General features: G+C 38.1%; 2 protein-coding genes across 3 annotated transcripts in view; one reads left to right on the top strand and one right to left on the bottom strand.

Moving 5' to 3' along the window:
* Nucleotides 1-891: 891 nt before the first annotated feature.
* Nucleotides 892-2,453, bottom strand: LOC108368724 (maf-like protein NT01CX_1686). The gene is made up of 5 exons (XM_017623635.1): nt 2,211-2,453; nt 2,061-2,159; nt 1,750-1,994; nt 1,342-1,488; nt 892-1,281 (listed from the first exon to the last, which is right to left on the bottom strand). The coding sequence occupies exons 1-5, from the start codon at nt 2,301-2,303 to the stop codon at nt 1,080-1,082; spliced, it is 786 nt and encodes a 261-aa protein (XP_017479124.1). The 5' UTR covers nt 2,304-2,453; the 3' UTR covers nt 892-1,079.
* A 304-nt stretch (nt 2,454-2,757) lies between these two features.
* PRL-1 (protein-tyrosine phosphatase 4A family member PRL-1) overlaps nt 2,758-21,798 on the top strand; it is a 151,363-nt gene continuing 132,322 nt past the window's right edge. For both annotated transcript variants that reach the window (XM_017623459.1, XM_017623473.1), the window contains exon 1: nt 2,758-3,373. The gene's annotated coding sequence lies outside the window, so the exon portion shown is untranslated. The remainder of the gene's footprint in view (nt 3,374-21,798) is intronic.

The raw sequence follows: 21,798 nt of genomic DNA, 5'->3' as shown, positions 1-21,798 counted from the left end.
GACTCCCATTGCTAACAATTTTCATTCACTGATCGCACAATAAAAATAAACTTGCACTTTCTAGCTTAATTTAAATTACAAAAAAAAAAATCTCAGTGTACACATAAATTTTGTAGATGTATTGTGACAAGGCGAATTAATATAAGGTGATAGCAAGAGTACAAAAACAAAAATTTACATGATATATTAATTCGCCTTGTATTGTGATTTCACTTTCAATATAAAAATTTTGAGCAGCACTGAACTACAACATCCAAGTGATTTTCACAACCAGCGTTTTGAAGAAATTCGAAACTGAAGAGCTTTAATTTGTATAGTTTTAAGCAAACCCTATAAAGAAATAAAGATGTAACGATATACATACCTATAAATTTTAATGATAAGGCTGCTCGATGGCTGGAAGCTGCAAATCAAAGCTTCAACTTAAATACTTGTTATGTGATACTGCATGTATTTGGAGTAATCTAATTAATATTTTCACAGGCATACTAAAACATCTAAAAGTATTATCTAAATAAAAATAATTTTTATTTCAAAGGTTGTCAAAACACGCTAAAAATTATAAATTTTTTCGGGAGCTGCGCTGATTGCTCCAACCATATACATATGTAATACTCCTATATTGGCAGTATGAGCTAGTACCATCCGTTTGATTTCGGAATGCTTACTACCAATATAGGGGTATTACATATATGGCTACAACACATAGTGGTCGTTCTGAAACGGCTTGGTTTTGTAGTTTCAAAAACTATATGTACTTAAAATAACTTGAAGGAAATAAAAATAAGAATTCAAATAATCATCAACTCAGAAAAATAATTCTAGATAATAGCTTATTAAAAGTAAAAATTCTTTAAAACCACCTCAATTCTATTAAATCATATTCATCGATCATGCTTATCATGCTAATAGGTCAATTTGATTTAAGTAGTGTATTGTCTGTCTAAAAATCTGCTGCGGGTTTGTCTTTTCACATTTGATTGCTTAAATTTGGCATATCAGAACCTAATATAAGTATTTATATAAGAATAACTAAAAGCCTCATAATTGCTTTGGTTCTTTAAATGATGTTGCTTAGATCAATCACTAACATTTTCTTCAATTCTGGTTTTCTTTTCTGCAGGACATCCATTCTCAGGCGAATTTGGGTCCTCCAACAAAGCGCACAACTCCTTGCACAAGCGATGTAGTGGTAAACCCATTACACAATAGTAGTCGCCATTAATTTTGGAAATTAAAGAACCGCCAATTCCTTGTATACCATAGGCGCCTGCTTTGTCGCTGAAATTGTTTGAACGAAATTATTGTTTTTTCAAATACTTTATAATACAATAAACTTACAGTGGCTCTCCGCTTTTTACATAATCTTGTATTTGCGCATTGCTCAAATCACCGAAATATACATCAGTGGTCTCAGTGAACTGGCGTATACCTTTATCGTGTCTAATCACAATCCCTGTATGTGTACGATTGCATTTGCCAGAGAGACTGGAATAAAAAAAAAAATTATGGAATATTATTCATATTGCATGTGAATATTCAGCACGGCATTTCAAATATGTATGTTAATGTTTAATTAATTTAAATAGTGTTTTATTACACGTGTCCCATGAGCCAATGAGGTATATTTAAATTGGATAAATGCATATATGGGAGTGTAGAAACCACAAACCTATCTAACTTTATAAACGAATTACTACTAGAACCGCTTTTGCCAATGAAATTCTGGATTACCCTTTCCTTACTTACTTGGTCAACATGCGCACCGCATCGGCTGCATCTTTTGGTTTCCCATAAACGTCACTGCCCAGCGTGACCATTGTGTCAGCGCCAATAACCAATAAATCGGCTGTCGGATCTGCGGCATGTAGACGTTGATATACCTCCTCAGCTTTGCCAGCCGCTGTAGCCTCGACAAATTGTGAGAACTCCTTGAAGTCGCGGTAATCCAAGTTTTCTTCGAAATTAGATGGACATAATTCAATGTCGACTCCCTGTTTAGTAAAATACATTATAGTTGAGTTCATATTATTTAGAAAACTAAACTCCAATCTACTCACTATTGATTTGATAAGTTCTTGGCGACGTGGTGAGCTGCTTGCCAATACTATACGTTTTTGTGCAAGTAAATGTTTTACTGATGCCAACATTTTATTAATCTAAAACAGATAAATAAACAAAATATTTTTTTGTGAAATCACAAACTATACCGTTAATCCAGCCGACAACAAATGTAAATAGAATAAATGGAAGCGTGTTAAATATATATCAGATGTGTTTCCTTCTACAGATGATCTTAGCATAAGCTATGTTCCATGAGCTCAAGGGAAAACTTGCCTCCACAACTGTGTTTTTCTTTCAATCACATATTAGCATATAATGAGGAATATTGCATTATTTCACACTCAAATTTTAATATCAAAAGTTATTAAATATATGTACAGCAAACATATTAATTTATTTAATATATTTTGATTATAAGCTGTAGTTGGCAATACCGCCCAGCACACCCACCGGGTGCGTTCAATGCATCCAATAAAAGGAGCTGTCAAAAATCAACCCAACGGGTACGTTCACCGCATCCAATAATTGGGTTCGTCAAAAATCAGCTGCGTGGCTGTGTTTCTATAAAAAATTATCACCCCTAACCCGCTTTCGGGTAGAGCGAGCGAGTAAACCAATGCGCATTCACGAGTACAAATACGTGGGTTCTTTCTACACACAAATTGAGAAACGGGCTTTTCCTTCCATGTTAAATTAAGAAAATTTAGTACTTTGGGAAAATTCGCAAGAGTTTGTTGAAACGCGTTTTTAAATCCGTGGTTATCAAACAGTAGTCCAAACCAGTGTTTGATTTTAAATATTTAGAGTGAAATTTTCAAGCGTTTCAAAGTGTTGTCCTGCGTTTTGATCAGAATTTATATACGGCAAGTCATTTGTTACTACGGTATTTTACTTTTTGCTCAATTTTCTGCATCACTGCGGTCCTGAAAATTGAGGTTATACACCCGTATAGTCGAGAGCAGTGTCTCAGCGATAGCAAATTTTTGCAGTGACTAATAAAGGCATTTTGTTCATGAAAGAAAGCGTTTTTATGAACTGTGTTGAAATTTGAACTAATTTTTACAAAAAAAGCCGAGTTGAAAACCAGTGTGAAGCAAATCATTGCTAATGCATATATTACATTCAGTACAATTTAAGTCAAGCAAGTGTTTGTAATTAAACAAGTGTAGCGTGCAAAATTGTACGTTTATAACAATTGTATTGACCTTAAAATAAAAGAAAATAATATTTGGTGCGTCTTCGACATCAAATTTTCATAAATTAAACGTCCATTCTGGTTAGACGGACGCAAATGTGTATGGCTATTGTGGTAAGTAAATGCTAATCTCATTAGATATTAAAATTAATTAAATAAAACATTAAATAATAGTGGTGGTGTGTATAAAATCACGGCCTTTTGAATTCTAAAATTATGTACATATACATATTTAATGTTTCAGATTAGCAAAATATTTCAATTTTAGAGAAATTTGGGTGGCGTTCGCTGTGTGAAATATTGCCTGCTCGCTCTTTCCGCAGTATCATCAGCGTGGAAATGTGTGTATTGTGCAAGTTGCTCACTCCCACTTGCAAGCAAATCGCATGCCATTTGTGTTCGCTGCTATATTTTGTATTTAATGCAAAAATTGGACGCACGAGTGTCGCATGCGATATTGGCATATAATACGGTGTTTACATGAGGCGATACCAAAAATAAGTGCACGGCCTTCGCATGTACAAAAGGGTTGCCAACTATTTGAGTAGGGTTGCCATCTATTTAAAATTACTATACTCCATACATAATAGGTGTATTCTTTTGCAACTGAGCTACAAAAGAACACTCGTTTAAATGACGAAATACACGCAAAGCCACAACACAAACTCGGCTATTTATCCGAGCTCCGCCAGGTCGGTTAAAAAATACGCGTGCTGTTGGTAAGTGAAAAAACTGCTCTATTGTGAATTGTTAATGAGAAAGTGGAGAGGGTAATTTTTGTTTCCTTATATACGTGACTTATATTTTACATAAGTATATATGTATATTACGCTAATACCTCGCATAATTACTCATTTAAATTGGTTTTTGTATCTAAATCCCGTTTAACTAATCAAATGTTTCTTATCAGCTACCAACAGGGTTGCTTAAGTAGCTAAAAGAAAATTTTACCCAAGTTTTGTCTCTCGCTTACCGGCCGTCTTCACATGCTTGAAAATCTCGCTTGCGTTCTGCTTTTTTCTCTCGCAAGCGAGATACAGTTTTGTTGACTGGGCATTTGACAGCATACTTTTTCATTTGTAAAATGTCGCCAAACAAGAAGGTTCAAGCCTTGCAGGCACTTAAAAGTTTGAGAAGATTAGACAATCTGCATAAAGAGATGTATACTATTCTCAAATGAAAAATGGCTGCCTCTAAATTTGTATTTGCCTCCAAAATAAACGATGTTGCTACTCTGAAGAATTCTGCGAAATGAGAACATAGCTGTCAAACAACAAAAATGACAGTTGAAAGCAAGCGAGAGCTCGCATACCGCTCGGTATGCGAGAGAAAGCATGCTTCGTACTTTTTGCGGTCTACAGGTGCGGTTTCTCGCATGCGTCGTCACGCAAGTAAGTACACTGAGAAACTGACGAGAAGAGATCATCTTCTGATTATAATTAAACATCCACTGAGAAATCGGCTGTTACTTTTGACATTGTTACTTGCCCGCCATTCTAGCCACCTACAAGATGCCAAGATATTATTGTTCTACCGACTGGTTTTTATTACTATTTTAATGTTTATTATCAAAAGGTTTTGCTTTCGCGAATACTACTATCCTATGTACATATGTAGCTGCTATCACTTGGTAAATATATATGTATGTACATTTATTTATTCACATTTAAAATTGTTATTAAATCCTTACAGCAATTAGGAAATATCGAACTGAAAACATTTGCTTGTCGGAACTTTGCACAACACCCTCCTTTTAGCGACATCCCACTCAAAAGTCAATGACGCACTTCACTTCGCTTACGTCGACTTGTACGCATGGGCATACACATGTTTCCAAGTGACGATTCTTAAAATACAACTACATTTACGTGGGCAAATTTTCACCATGACGTCATAGTCTAGGCAAATGGCGAATAGGCAGTAAATTACAAAGATGCAGAATATTTATTGTTGTAAATGCAAAAAGTGCAACAGGTCACCTACATAAGTAGTTAACTAAACACATCTATATATACATACCTACTAACCTACATAGAGAAGACAGTAAAATGCTCTATATAACGGAAGTCAAGCTATCAGTCAATTAAAGGCAAATTCTAATTTGATTTGCAAATTGTATAGTTTTTCATAGTATTCCAGTTGTCTCTTTTAGAGGAAAGGGCCACCTTATCGCATGACCTACTTACATAAGTACTATGTAAATACCATGCACTGCATCTACTAGTATTCCCTAAACTCATGACCTCATTTCTCTTTTGTTGTTATTATAATTATAGGTATCTGGACAGTCATCGTAAATGTGACGTCAATTACAAAAATTTATACCTAATATGGTAGACAGACGGAGAAAATTAATTTGAATTAATAAGCATAAATGCAAATTAAAATTTTACCCCTACAGACGGCAGTAATGCGAATAAACCAGCCGCAAGATCGTGGGTTCGAGTCCCACGGCCAGTATACTTTTTTTATTCTTTTTCATTCTTTTTTTATAAGTTCTATATTTTTTTACGTTACTTTCAGTTAGTTGTTGAATTTTTAACAAAATTCATCTCTAAAAATTAAAATTAACTAATAGTAAAATAAGAAATGTGATATAAAATAAGGCAAATGAAAATAAAATAAAGTAAAATTAAATATATAAATAAAATAAAAGAAAAATATAAAATAAATAATAAAAACAAAAAATTTGTTGCAATCCCTCCAACCGAGTATCGAACCGGGCAGCTACCCGTTTTTACCAGTGTTGTCATCGAAAATTCCCCGGATCCGAGTTAATTCCCAAAAATTTCGTGCATTTGTTTGGCAGCTTATGCTCATTTTAAAGAGGAAAATGCATGAGTTAAAGCAAATTAAGGCTGGTTATGCAAATAATCGAGCCCGTTTGTCTACCGTATAAGGCATGCAAACATGTATAGGCTTTTGCAATATATAGTACATTGCATTTGCACTGGTCTGTCAACAAGTAGCACAAGGTATTTAGCATTGACCCGCATTAATATATCCAAACATAAAGGCTCAAAGTCTATTATTTACTATAGCATTCGCTGCCAATTAAATGCAAATATGTTTCAGACGTATCTAGTACAATGCTGCTGTCAGACGATATGAATTATAATGTAATATGTACATATTATAGAAGTTCATTGACATAACTCATTAGATAATAGAATTATATAGCCCGGCCAATACTATTAACTATTATACGAAACTGCCGCTCCATTTGCTAGACTTCATACTAGCGATTGTATTCTAATCCGTTTTACCAGATTTTGTGCAATATTTAACTATCTCAATTTTGGAGCCCACATACTATCCCACCCGTCGAAATACAACGACTATGCGGTTATAATATTTAGTGAGGAAAAAAGTGCAGACCAGGCTACAAATTGCTTCCACGACCCGGGAAGACCAGTACCAAATCGTCCAAGCTTTCGATCCACAGTGCTGAAAATATCACATCACACCTGCGCATTAGATGCCATCATCTCAGCGTGATTAAGCATCTCAAACTAGCCGGAAATCAGCAACTATTCCGCAAAAAAAAAAACACAGTGTCACCAAATAAATGGACGCTATCACCATACTTGTGATGGGACGGTATTAGTCGCTTCCATGTCGGGCGAAGGTAAATAAGCAACTATCTTCGTGGACGTTAATCGTCAGTTGAATTCCGAATTGTTAATTTCAAGCTGCGTCAAATTGAACACAGGTGAAATAACTAACTATGTAGAGCCCGATGTTTCTGGCACTGAAGAGAAATGACTGGCGTCAAATAATAATAAGAGGAAAAAATTAACTACGACATCGATAATTCTAATTCCTTCCCTGTCAAAAACTTTAACATTTCTAGCGCAAAGTCCACGGCTATACATTGCACAATAATCAAGAATATAGAGCTAGAACTCCTGGACGAAGAAAAATCACCACTACTCGACAATGCATAGATCTTGAAAGACATCAATGGCGACAGCGATACCCTGTTAGGAACGTGCAAATCAAACGTTTGGTCAGTGGAAAATTTTGCAGCGCCAGTAGGGTCGTCAGCAGCAAATAGATACATTCAATTCAGATATCTCAGACCGCGGCTATATGGTTAAAGGCTGCAATCACATGCCGCCCAAGCACCACCTCGACGGGTAAAGCTCCCTTTCCCACGACAGATTGGTCTATGTAACCGGAACGATCCAGATCTATAACTGGCCAGGCCAATGTCACTTCGGCTGATTCCCCAAAAGCTCGTTGGGCAATTCTATGCTATTAGAACAACAGCACAACACGATGAAAGTTTGTCTCCGGCGGTGAAATTGTACAAAACATTGCTATTCAATGCAATACATCGCTGTATTACGAGATTACCGAGACATGAGATTGCACCTCACACCACCCACAGCAATGGCTATAGAATGAGCCTTCGGCAAAGACAATGACACTCGGGTCTACGTAAACGGAACGACCCAAATTTATACATATCTGGCCAAGGACTTTCACTCCAACAGCAATCCCCCAGAACTTTGGGGAATTCGTATACTGTTACAACAACAAGAACAACTTTGTTCCAGGGGATCGACCGCCGCCCCATTCGCATTGAGGAATCTGAATTTCAGCGTATGCCTAGCACAAACCTCTCCTCGAGTGAACTGAGAAGTGGAAAACGCCTGTCCAGCATGCCGGCTATGTCCTCATAACCCCCAACAGCTCTTCGTATGCGATTCTAACCTCATGACCCTGTCAGCGGAGGCACTATGAACTGCACCTGCCGACAGCGCCCGCTACAACAACAACAAGAGCAACCTCGCCAGCTTTCTGGGCCTTAAGCTTCCTGAGTCGGAGGATGAGTAAAGTACGAGTTAACGAGATTCCATGCGAGGTTGAGCTGCTATATGTTCCCATGACAGTCAGATCTACATCTGGCCAAGTACTGTCAAATCAGCTGATTCCCTAAAAACTCTGCTGCTATAAGCAACAATCGCTCCACTAAGTGATGGCGGCTAACGGAATTGTATACGCTCATGTAGCCCCGGAAAACATTTGTTAATCAGAGCTTAATTCAAGACTAGTTAAAGCGGTTCTTGTTGGTTATGAAATATTGCTAACTCGACCGCCCATTCACCTCCACATTTGGATTTGTAATTTAAGAGATCCTAGTACGTACAAACATGTATGCACTTAATACATCGTTAACATGTTTCCGCATACAGCTGCCGCTTGACAACACACCCCAGCTATTGGAATAACTTTACAAAGCCACTATTACACAATTTGGTTTATCTTGTTTTTTTTTCTATTCGTAATAGAATATGCAGAAGAAAAATAAATACAAAAAAGAGAACAGATAACAAAGCGGTTTGGGTTTTTGTTTGCATATTTTTTGTTGTTTCTTTTTTAGATGTTTTCTTTCTAAAGCATTTGCAATTTGTTGCATGCTGTTACATACGAGCGTTGTGCATGATGTTGAAAATTCCAAGTAAAAAAATAAAAATAAATAAGTTTGTGCATTGAAAAGGAGGTTTTTATGCCAAGGCAAACTGCAGTCAATTTCAAAAGTGTGGCTATGAAATTGTAATTGCATTCAATGCTTAGCTACATACGTCGTTTGTTTTGTTGTCTTGTCCGTGCCATTATAAAAATCATTGAATGGAAATTTATGTATACGTTTAACAGAATTCAATTGCACAGATGATGAGTTGATAAATCAAACAGATCTACTGATTTATTACTACAATTTTCGAAAATAGAATTAATGATTGTGTTGAAAAATAAATATAAACAGGTAAAAAGTATAAATTCGGACGTGGAAGACATTAAATTAAAGGTCGATAGCAATGTGGTTTAATTTTTAATTTAAGACGTTCAGTTAAAAATGGATGCAGCAGAACTAGGGTTACTACGACCTTGAAGATCTTTTGTATCGACAAAGCACACACAACTGAATTCCCAATATACAGTCAGTTTCTTTAAGTTAAGTGAGAAGAGGCCGGATAGTCTTAGGGGAACATACTTGGTTGAGAAGACAGACGATTCGACTTTCTGCACAATGAACGACGACGCATCCACCACGATTATGGGCAGCTGCTGCAGATCGCCAGGAGTAACAATTGTAAGCGCTGGTCTAATAAACAGCATAACGTGGCGACCTGTGCTGACCTTAGCATCAGATCAGCCGACATTGTTTCCGCGGAACAGCTAACCTATGTATATCAACTTTTCAAAGCTGATTGGAACGGCTTCGCGGAAGTTACTGAAAGCACCTAGCCGATGTGCGTGAACACCTTCGTCGGGCCGATCCCGGAAATCCCCGCATTAGGGATCTCAACGCGGAGATTCGGCAACTAATGATCGTACATAAGCGGAAGAAGTGGGAAGAGCATCTGAAGACTTGCAACTTCACCTCTGGTGTGAGTAAGCATTAGTCAACCGTGGGATCACTATCCAAACCGACGAAGCGCTACGCCAGAGTCAAAATTTCATTCAGCGGCCACGCCTCGTCGGATCCGAAACGACGCGCGAGCTATTTTAGCCGACAGTTTACGCTGCATCCTGCTAAAGCCGTCAAAGATATGGTACCCGACGGAATTTGCATGCTGATGCTGAAAAATTTGAGTCCGGCGGTAGTCGACTATCTAACCAAAGTCCTCCAGTCATCTGTAAAATGGAGAGAGTGGTCGCAGAGCTTATACCGGGAAACCGTCCAACAAAGGAGAGTAAGTAAGTTCCGCAGGGCTGTCACCGCTGCTGCAGCTCGCTTCGTACCGGCAGGATGCATTACGGACCCACGTCCAAATTTCCCTGCCAAAGCGGCTGTTCTAGCCGATGAGCGTGACAGCCTTCGTCAGGCCGATTCCGGAGATCCCCGTATCAGGGATCTCAGCGCGGAGATTCGGCAACTAGTGATCGTACATAAGCGGAAGAAGTGGGAAGAACATCTGAAGACCTGTAACTTCACCTCTGGTGTGAGTAAGCTATGGTCAACCGTGAGGTCACTATCAAATCCGACGAAGCACGACGACAGAGTCGAAATTTCTTTCGGCGACCATGCCTCGTCGGACCCGGCGCGATGCGCGAGCTACTTTAGCCGGCAGTTCATACTGCATCCCCGATGGACAAAACCAAGCGTCGAGTGACCAGAAGGCGGCACAAACTGCCAACAAATTGTGCCCCCCTTGCTTTCACCTCCGGTGAAGTTCAGGTGGCCATCGGGAAGGCGAAAGCCTCCAAAGCCATGGGTCCCGACGGAATATGCATGCTGATGCTGAAAAATTTGGGTCCTGCGGGAGTAGCGTACCTAACGGAGGTCCTCAATTTGTCTATGGCCACTCTCATCATCCCAGACATCTGGAAGGTGGGGAGAGTGGTCCCACTGCGCAAACCGGGGAAACTCGCCAACAAAGGAGATTCGTATCGACCGATAACACTCCTTTCCCCGGTAGCGAAGACACTTGAGGCCCTGCTGCTCCCGTATTTCGCGAACCACCTGACCCCAGCGGAGCATCAGCGTGGCTTCCGTAAAGTGCACAGTACAATAACAGCAGTTAACGCCACAAACACTCAGATAACTCGTGGCCTTAACCGTAAACGTCCCTGTGAGAGAACGATTCTAGAAGCGTTGGACCTGTCAAAGGCTTTTGACACTGTCAGCCACTCCACGCTACTAGAAGATATAGAGGCTTCCTCTCTCCCACAGAGGCTCAAACGGTGGTCGGCAAATTATCTGAGTGGTCGACACTCGTCGGTAATGTTTAGAGACAAATCGAGTGAACTTAGAAAAATAAAACAGGGGGTACCACAGGGTGGTGTCCTTTCCCCGCTACTGTTTAACTTTTACATTTCAAAGCTTCCTCAACCACCAGAGGGAGTCTCGATTGTCTCTTACACCGACGATTGCTCGATCATGGCGACTGGGAATGGAATTGATGACCTGTGTTCGAAAGTAAACGGGTATCTCTCCAAACTTTCTCGCTTCTTCACTGCAAAGTGTCTAGCCATCTCCCCTACGTAATCCTCTGCGACCATGTTCACAACCTGGACGAAGGAGGTCAGGCTACCGCTAGGAATTCACGTCGACGACACACCAATTCCGACGGTGAATAATCCCAAAATACTCGGAGTAACATTCGACAGCCTGCTCTCCTTCTCTGCGCACGCAATCGCTATTGTCAATAAAGTACAGAGCCAAGTCACTAGCCGGCAGTATTTGGAGCAACGAGAAAGAAACGTTGCTGGACAAGGCAATAGGCCGGCCGGTTTTAAACTACGCAGCACTAGTGTGGTCGCCGGGGACTAGTAGGACGCAGTGGATGAAGCTACAGACAGTACAAAACACAGCACTTAGGATAGCGACCGGTTGCCTCCGGATGTCACCAGATGAGGCGAAAATGCTCCCAATTAGGGAGCACAACACGATGCTCTGCACGATGCAGTTTCTGGTTGGGAGCCACAGATGTGGCCACCCAAATAGACAGCTGCTTGCAGAGGAACCCTCGCCAAGGCACATCAGGAGGCATCTATATAAATTGACGGACGAAGTCCAGTGGTTCATTAAGCAGCCTCTGGACACGTCAGCTTACAGACAGGCCCTGAACGGCATTCACAGGGACGCAGTGTCGAGTTGTGTAGACTCTATACCTGTGAATGCCGTTCTTGGCACATAAACACCGGACATTGAGGTCACGGAGCTCCATCTGCCTCGGGAGACCAGAACAACAATAGACCAACTTCGCTCTGGCTACTGCAGCAGGCTAAACTCCTACCTGTGTAGGCTAAATGCAAATGTGCCGAATGAATGTCCGGCATGCGGAGAGATCCCTCACGACTCGAAACCTCTCTTCGCATGTCCGGAAAACCCCACAACCCTAACGGCGTCGTCCCTGTGGACCAACCCCATAGAGGCTGCACGCTTCTTGAGGCTGCTGTTAGTGGAACTCGACGACAACGACTGAGATATCAACCGATCTGGGCGGGGTTGTTGTAGCCGCTGCAACAACAACAACAAATTATCAGCATGGGTTCCGTAAACAGCACAGCACTTAACGCCATAAACACTCAGATAACTCGTGGTCTAAACCGTAGCTCCCATGTGAGAGAATAGGTCTAGTAGCGTTGAATCTGTCAAAGGGCTCCTCTTTCCCACAGGGACTCAAACGGTGGTCGACGAATTATCTGAGTGGTTGACGTTCGTCAGTCATTTTCAGAGACAAAACCACCAAACCGAGGAAAATTAACCATGGGTTCCTACAAGGTGGTATCATTTCCTCGCTGCTGTTTAATTTATATATATCAAAGCTCCCTAAACCACCAGAGGGAGTCTCGATTGTCTCTTATGCTGACGACTGCTCGATAATGGCGTCTGGGAATGGAATTGATGACTTGTGCTCGAAAGTGTGTTTGTTGTAAAATGTAATAGATCACTAAACTATGAGAGCTGTCAATGTATGTCGAATTGTATTTTTAGTTGTCATACAAAATGTACATGCTTTATAAGCTTGAAATAAATGATCTCTCTATCTGATTCTCTGCAAGCAGCAAGACACGTTTTTCTTTTCACCGAATATTTATAACAGGTTATGGGCCTCACTTGTTTTTTCGGGTAAATTTTATATTGTATTAAAGTATTAGAATTTATTGCTGGTCTGCAATAAAGATTTTGGAATAAAAATCACATACTTTTAACTACATTGGGAAACGAAAAGATTGAGAAGTTGAAAGGCAGAGAAAACTACGACACATGGAAATTTGCAGCGAAGTCGCACCTTGTTCTGAAGGGGTACTGGCCATGTATCGAGGGATCAGAGACAGATCAGATGAAAAATTTGCATGCGATTTCGGCACTTGGACTGCTTGTTGAGCCATCGAATTATTCGTATGTGCAAAACTGCACAACAGCAAAAGCCGCGTGGGATGCCCTTGAAACTGCGTTTGAGGACAATGGTGTTCTACGTCGTATGGACTTGTTAAAATATTTGATGCGACTAGAGCTCACTGATTGTACGTCCATGGAAGACTACGTTAATAAAATGGCATGCACCCAACAAAAACTAGACAAATCTGGCACTAAAATTCCTGACGACATCGTCGCACAAATTATGCTAAGTGGTTTACCAGATGAATATCGACCCATGGTAATGGCACTTGCCAATAGTGGCAAAGAGCTTAGCACAGATTTGGTGCGAACAAACCTGCTTCAGGAAGTAAGGCATGACTTTTCAAGCGATAACACAATGGCACTAGTATCAAAAAGTAATACGAAAAAACGTGTATCTAAGCTAAAGAAAAAGTCATCTATAATTTGCTTTGAATGTAATGAAAAAGGACATTACGCAAATAAGTGTCCATCAAAATCTAGAAAAACTACCAATAGTCTATTGTTGGTGTCGACATCTTTGGTAGCGAAAGCAGAAAGCTCGAACGAATGGTTCATTGATTCCGGTGCATCTGCTCACATGACAGGGAATGCAAGTAACCTATGCAAATTACGCGAACCGAAATCCAAAGAAATAGTAGTTGGAAATAATGAACGGCTCAATGTGGAGTGTGCTGGAGATGGGAGCATGGAATTATGTCCTAAAGGTAAGCGCAGTAGCTCACAAATGACTGTCAAAGATGTATTATGTATTCCAAATATTTGTGCAAATTTAATGTCGGTCAGCCAAATGGCTAAACATGGCAAAACAATCGTATTTAATGACAAAGACTGCAGAATTTTCGATGAGAACTTTAAATTGCTGGCAACTGCTCCATTAGTTGGTGACTTGTACCGACTTAATTGCGCAATAGAACCGAGAGCAACTGCGTTAACTGCAATGACAGACAAAAACTTGTGGCATAGACGCATGGGACATGCATGTGAAAGAAATTTACATCGCATCAAAATGTCGGTTGAAGGGTTTGATCAACTAAATGGTTCCTTGGACCCATGTACTATTTGTGCTCAGAGTAAGCAAAAGCGATCATCGTTTAAACATACGGGGAATCGTGCAACCGAGGTGCTACAAGTCATTCATACAGATGTATGTGGACCGATGTCAACATCATCATTTGGAGGTTCGCGATATCTTTTGACTTTTGTAGACGATTTTAGTAGAAAAGTGTTTGTCTACGCCATGAAGCGGAAAAGCGAGGTATTTCAGTTATTTATGAACTTCAAAAAGTTGGTAGAAAACCAACAAAAGTCTACCATCAAAATTCTTAGGTCAGACAACGGCAAAGAGTTTTGCAACAAAATGTTTAAATCATTCACTACAGAGCACGGAATTTTACACCAATTTACTGCACCATATACACCGGAACAAAACGGAGTAGCCGAGCGTATGAACCGTCGATATTTGAAAAAGTACGCTGCATGCTCTTTGACGCTGATTTGCCTAACCAATATTGGGCATAGGCAGCATCAACAGCAGCATTTGTAATTAACCGCACTCCATGCCGAAATATGGAAAACATCACGCCAGAAGAGATCTGGACAAAAGTGAAACCGAACTTGGAATCGATTCGAGTGTTTGGATGCAAAGCGATGGTGCACATTCCAAAAGAGAATAGGCGAAAGTTAGACTCAAAATCAGTTGAGTGCATTCTTCTCGGATACAGCGAACAATCGAAAGCATATAAACTATACAACAGAAGAACAAAGCAAATCATCATAAGCCGCGACGTAACATTCTTTGAGAATAGCTCTAATAAAGTGATGCAGGAGAAAAGCAAAATTTACTACTCACCTCCACACACGCTAAGTGCAAGTAACCGAGATGATAAAGAGTGTGAAATCGATGACGACTCAAGCGATGACGACCTCAGCGATGGTGATGCAACGTTCGACGAAAGCGTGAGCAAGAATGTTGATGAAGAGCAACCGCACAGTGAATCGTCTCAACCATTTGATAATGGCACTACCCCAAATTGTGAAACAAGTGAGGTTTCAGTTGAATCACATATTGGATTCAGTGAGGGTGGTTCCAGGGGCAGCAATGAGATTTCACTACAAGATCCATTTCAGTGACGGTATCGAAACAAACGCAACGCATGTAGGTTTACTAGCAGCAATTAAAGATCCCAGCGAGCCAGCAACCGTTCGTGAGGCATTAAACAGTGCGGAAAGTAAGGAATGGGCCGATGCAATGCAATGTGAGTATAAAGCCTTATTACAAAATGCAACTTGGGAATTGACAGATTTGCCTGCGGGAAGGGAAGCAATCGATTCCAAATGGGTGTTCAAAATCAAAAGAAACTCAGCAGGTATTGTTGACAGATATAAGGCGCGACTCGTAATAAAAGGGTACTCGCAAGTAAGAGGTATCGATTATGACGAGACTTACTCTCCAGTGGTTCGTTATGCAACTATACGTTTTTTGTTGGCTACTGCAGTCAAATTCAATATGGCGGTACACCAAATGGATGCAGTAACAGCGTTTTTGCAGGGCGAACTAAACGAAGAAATTTATATGCGCCAGCCGGAGTGTTTTGCGGACAAAACTAATAGGGTATGTCGCCTTCGCAAATCATTGTATGGATTAAAACAATCCAGTCGCGTATGGAATGTGAAACTAAGTTCTGTACTGACGCAGCAACTAAACTTTACTAGGTCAACGGTTGACCAATCTGTGTACTTTAAGCATTCGGCTCAAAATATTGTTATATTAGCTGTATATGTCGACGACATCCTAATTTTTGGTAGCAATAGTATGATGATCACAAAACTAAAAAAGGATTTATCTAAGCATTTTAAAATGAAAGACCTGGGACTCGCTACAAATGTGCTTGGTATGAACCTTACACGAAACAGCGACGGATCCATTTCCATTGATCAAAAGCAATACTTAACAAATGTTTTGCGCCGATTCAATATGACCGATAGCAGCCCAGTAAGTACACCTATGGATCCAAACCAACGATTAACGAAGGATATGTGTCCGAAGTCGAATACGGAACGACAAGAATCTAAGCAATTGGGTGCATTATGTATGCCGCGCAAATTAGTCTGCCTGATATTGCATTCGCAGTGAGTGTACTTAGTCGATTTAACACTAATTACGGTAAGGCACATTGGGTTGCAGTGAAGAGGGTACTTCGTTACCTGAAGGGCACAATTGATTTAAAATTGACGTATCAAAAAACCAGCGAAGGAGAATTGGTTGGTTATTGCGACGCTGACTGGGCGGGCGATCAAGACGAACGCCGATCCACAACAGGCTATGTGTTTTTAATGCAAGGAGGTGCTGTTTCATGGGCAACGCGCAAACAACCTACCATCGCGTTGTCATCAACGGAAGCCGAATTTATGTCCATGGTAGCAGCTATTCAAGAAGCACTTTGGCTTAAGCGGTTCGAATGTGAAGTATTTTCCTATGGATCGAGACAAATACAGCGGTCAATGCAGCTTTATTGTGATAACCAAGGAGCAATCAAGTTAGCCATGAATAACAATTATCATGCTCGAACAAAGCACATAGATGTCAAAAACTATTTTATTCGTGAGAAACTTGCAGAGGGTTTGATAAAATTAAACTACAAAAGCACTTATGAAATGATTGCAGACATCATGACGAAGCCTGTAAACAACTCCATTTTGACTAAATTTATTGAACAATACGGCTTAACGTAATTAATGAGCTAAAAAAAAAAAAAAAAAAAACTTGAATTTAAATGAAATTTGTCACTGAATAACTCATGTATGTATGTATATCGTTTTGTATATATAAAATTTTTAAATAACATAAATTGAAGCTCTAGTGAGGGTGTTGTAAAATGTAATAGATCACTAAACTATGAGAGCTGTCAATGTATGTCGAATTGTATTTTTACTTGTCATACAAAATGTACATGCTTTATAAGCTTGAAATAAATGATCTCTCTATCTGATTCTCTGCAAGCAGCAAGACACGTTTTTCTTTTCACCGAATATTTATAACAGTTAGCAAGGTCAAAATGATCTAAAGAACTTCAAGTCAAAAAAGCAGTCAAGTTGCTTAGCAGTTCTTGAGGTATCAGAATATACCATAAATCCTTCTGCATTTTAGGGGTGTTCGAGAAAGGTTCAGCAGAAATTTATTATCATTAAAAATTAACTAAAACTATGAATGCCCTCTGACTCTGCCACAAGCACGACATGGTCACATTTATTTTAAATCGAATTTAATTTTGTATGTTCAAGTTACTTACATCGTCCATTGTTTTATAGTCAGTGGTACAAAGTCTAGAAGTTTGTTTATTTTTTTAGTTAAAATTGTTTAACTGTATGAATGTACATACATTAGGGCGGTCAAAAAAAAAATTAATGTTAAGCTCTGACCCCGCAAGATTTTTCTAAATGGAAAAAAGGATGCCTTTATTTTTTTTTGTGATAAAAAAGATATTTAGAACTGCCTCAAAGCCCATAAAGCTTTCAATGTATTTTACATAAATCATTTACATAAATCAATATTTTTCGATCGGAAAACTCTGTTTCTCCTCAAGAGACTTCCAATAATAATACCCACTTGTTTATTTTACCATTTTTTAATACTAACAATTTTTTATGGTTCCCCCCATTGCATTTCTTGGGGTTTTTGGAGAACCTATAAAAAAAGTTAATATTAAAAAATGGTTAAGTAAACAATTGGGTATTGTTATCGGAAGTCTCCTGAAGAAACAGGGAGTTTTCCGAATGATTTTCAAAAATTCTATAAATTTTTACGAAAAAGTATTTTTGCCGCATACATGGCAAACTTCATAGGCTTTGAGTCAGTTCTAAATATGAAAAAAAAATTGTTGTATCATGTATTTTTTTTACCACCCTAATGTACATAGATACACATGCGCGTATGATTTTTGCACATCCATCATCTTGGGAAAATGAGCTGCTCGCATAAAACCGCTGTGCTCTCGCAATCCGACCGCAGACAAAACAAATTTCACAACTCTTTGCAATCGCATGTGTTCCTTCGGTTGGATTGATAATATTCATATGCCTATATAAAGTTCGGAAAAATTTCTGCATGAAAAAACAAAAACTTGAAAGTTGAGCCAGTCATTTTTTAATACTTTTTTTCGCTAACACTTCAGAGTGCGAAATATTTTTAGAATGCTGTGTACGTGTAAGTGTATACTTACTTACATATGTAGGTATATACGTGCACTTGTTCCATTATTGGAGCCATGCCGCTGAATTGCAGTAAAATTTTCATATACATACACATTTATTTATTTATTTAGCACTTGAATGTCGCGTCTCTCAGCAGGCGCCAAATTAAAATGAAAATAAAAGACAATACACCCTGGTCAAATTGCGCCTCGTGTCACTGTTGGGGCAGAAAGTGTAAGAAGTAGACTATTTTTAGCGTCCAAGTGCTATTATTTATTTAATCATCACTTAAAAATTCCATTTGATCTCATATTTCCTTTATTTCATTTCGAAACACAGAGACGAAATAAAAAATGTTGTTCGTGTGTTGATGTTCTTTTCTTGCTTGTAGTCGTTTACCCTTTATCTCGAATTCTCCTTTTCAACTGTTGTTTCCCTGATCGAAGAGTTAGGTGAAGTGACAATTAAAATGGCGATACATTGAGGTATTAAAACCGCAGCCAGTTCTAATCTTTAGAACGTCGATGGTTTCTAATTTCGTCAGTACGTCCCATCTATGAAGCACTCAAGCTCTCCGTAAAGAAGTGTCACGTCAGGGTGCTAGTTTGTTAGCGGATAATCTCAGTAACAAAAAAAATTTCTCAGTTCTCAAATACCCGTTTCAGCATTGCTTTCGTCCATCGCTCGACCAGATGGACTAATTGATTTGACTTTTTGAGGGAAAAGAGATAAACAATGCCGTAAAGGGGGAATAATCCCGTATCTATTCTAGTTGCCCCAGTGACCTTTGCTGCAGATTTGTTCTGGATAGTTATTTGAGCAGCTTAAATTCATACTGATTACAGAATAGAGCTCGTCAGGCCTCGTCCTTTAGATAAACTTGACAATACTCGCAGCTCACTCGGCATATTTATGGACCTTGTTATTTAAGAGCTAGCGCAATGGATATGGGACAATTCATTTTTATAATTTTTTGATGAATTTTGGTCAGACCTTATCAAAAAAAAAAAAAAGAAGAAGCAAAAAGATTTTTGCGAAAGTCCAAAATTTTATAATTTCCCGAATTTCGCAAGCTTATTTTTAGAATATCTCAATAACTATTATATGTAGTTACAAAAATGGTTTTGGTCTCGTCTTAAAGTTAATATTTGGGGCTATTTGAATGTATATTTATTTAAGAAAATTTCGAAATTTAAAAAATCTTTTAATCAAAGGCTTATGTATATATGTACATACATTTTTGGCTCAGTTTTTTGCGTACAATATGCACATCTAACTGAAGTTAAAATATCTAATTGTTATTGTTTTTCGTCAATAAGAACTTTTGAACTTTTGAAAAAAAAATTTTGAAAATTAAAATTAAAAGTTACAAGTAATTTTTAAGCAAAAAACACAACCGACTTCAAATTCTCATATAAAAATTTTGAGGTACCGTTAATTTTTTCACGATCCAGTTATCGAAATCGGTTGATGTGGTCCAAAGTTCTGCGGTAACATACATAAAAACTAAAAAAAAAAAAAATCTTACGACGAATTGATAACCTACCTTCTCCATTTGTTGAAGTCGATTAAAAAGAAACTTGTTTGTGAAAGTTCAAAATTTCACAATTTCCCGAATTTTCCCAGCTTATTTTTTTAGTATCTCAAAAATTATTGTGGTTACAAAAATGGTTCTGGTCTCGTTTTAAAGGTAATATTATATACGAAGAAAATAAAGAAAAACTAACTAAAAACTTAATTTTTTTATATACAAACCTGTAACTGATCTTAAAAGACCCTGAAATATTCAAGACGTGTTTTTTTTTTAAGATATGCATTTTTGAACTTTGAAAAAATTTTTGACAAACTCAAAATTAAAACTTAATTTAAATTAAATAAAAAATGTTTAACAAAGCTTTGTTTAGGAGCTTGAAAGAAAAACATTTTTTCGAAGTTCAAAAATTCATCTTTAAAGCAACACCGTGAAAAATTTAGGATATTTGCAGATGAGTGAGATGTATAATATATGTACATATAAAAAAATTTTGTAAACAATTGTTTAACACAATAATGTTATTTAAAAATTTCTGCAGAGCATTTTGTATTTTGTATTTAATATTTAATATTTACATTTTAAATCTAAAATCTAATTATAAGAATGTTAAATCTTTGTTGCAATATAAGTCTAACAGACTGTAAAAAATAAAAAAAAAAAAAAATTTCGAGTTTGCAAAAAAAAAAAAAATAAACAATTCCTAGTTCAAAACTTCATCTGTAAAAATGCATCTTTTCAAATGAGTTAGTATTGTATATAAAAAAATTTAAATTTGTTAGTCCTTCCATATCTAAGGCATATTATTGCTTATATCAATCATCTCTTCTTGCCTAGCTCAGCAAGCAGTATGCTGGGGGAAAGCTCCGAACATTTCCCCTGTCCTCGGCGCTCTTTTTCCACCAAGTTATGCCGCAGCCAAAGTGGCCTCCTGTAAACAGCGCTTAAGAGAACTGCTTATGGAGAAACATAAAAGCTTTTTAATTTGGTTTAGAAAAGTAAACTGGCCGGCATATCGCTTTTTGTTCGCCGGATCTACAATTCTCAGGACGTCGATGCATATGAACGGTGAAATGTAAAATGCGTATTTTATGCGATTCCATTTGATTGCGCCATTGCGGTTTATCACTTGGCACCTCAAGTGTTAGCGTGACTTTTCATTTCGAAGCAGATATTGATGAATTGTTAACTGGGGTAGCAACTATATACTTCGATTGGCGTCATATCTCATTCGATTTTGAGATAGCAACCTGACTAGCTTGGCACACAGGAGGCTTTCAAGTGGTACAGGTTGTCATTAATCACATTCTTAAAAATTTGTTGATGCACTTATCGATACGAGTTTGGAAACAATTTTTCGTTTTCTAATTGTTGTCGTTATCGATATTATAATACTTATCGATATCTTTATTAATATGTTTATCGATATTGTTGATAGATGTCTCGATATTGTTTTCAATGCATACATACATACATATGTATGTATATCGAACTAATAAAGAGTTCCTTTATTTGCTCGTACTTTTATTTTTTTTTATTGATGCTTTTATCGATAAATTATATTGCTCTCGATACATTTTTGGCAATGCAATTTGTATGTCTCGATACCGTTTTGGAGTTTTTTTTTATCGATAAATTTAGCGATATCGGTTTCGATATACTCATAAATTGGCATATTTGGCGATTAATATTTTTATCGATAAATAATATTGCTTTCGATATATTTATTGGTATATCTGGATACCGTTTTTGAGGTTCTTATCGATCAATTTATCGGTATTGGTTTCGATATAATCATAAATTTCCATATTTGGCAATTTTCTTTTTGAATGATTTATCGACATTCGTACTTGTATGATTTATTGATACCCTTGCCGATAGCGTTTCAGAAACTAATTTTGGTATTGTTATTGATACAGTTAGCGATAGCTTTATTATTATGTGTATCGATACATT

Source organism: Rhagoletis zephyria, unplaced genomic scaffold, assembly GCF_001687245.7.
Source record: "Rhagoletis zephyria isolate East Lansing unplaced genomic scaffold, Rhagoletis_zephyria_1.1 Rzeph_scaffold_00052, whole genome shotgun sequence".
Lineage (NCBI taxonomy): Eukaryota > Metazoa > Arthropoda > Insecta > Diptera > Tephritidae > Rhagoletis > Rhagoletis zephyria.
Note: the sequence above shows the minus strand (reverse complement) of the source record. Positions and strands in the feature narration are given on the sequence as shown.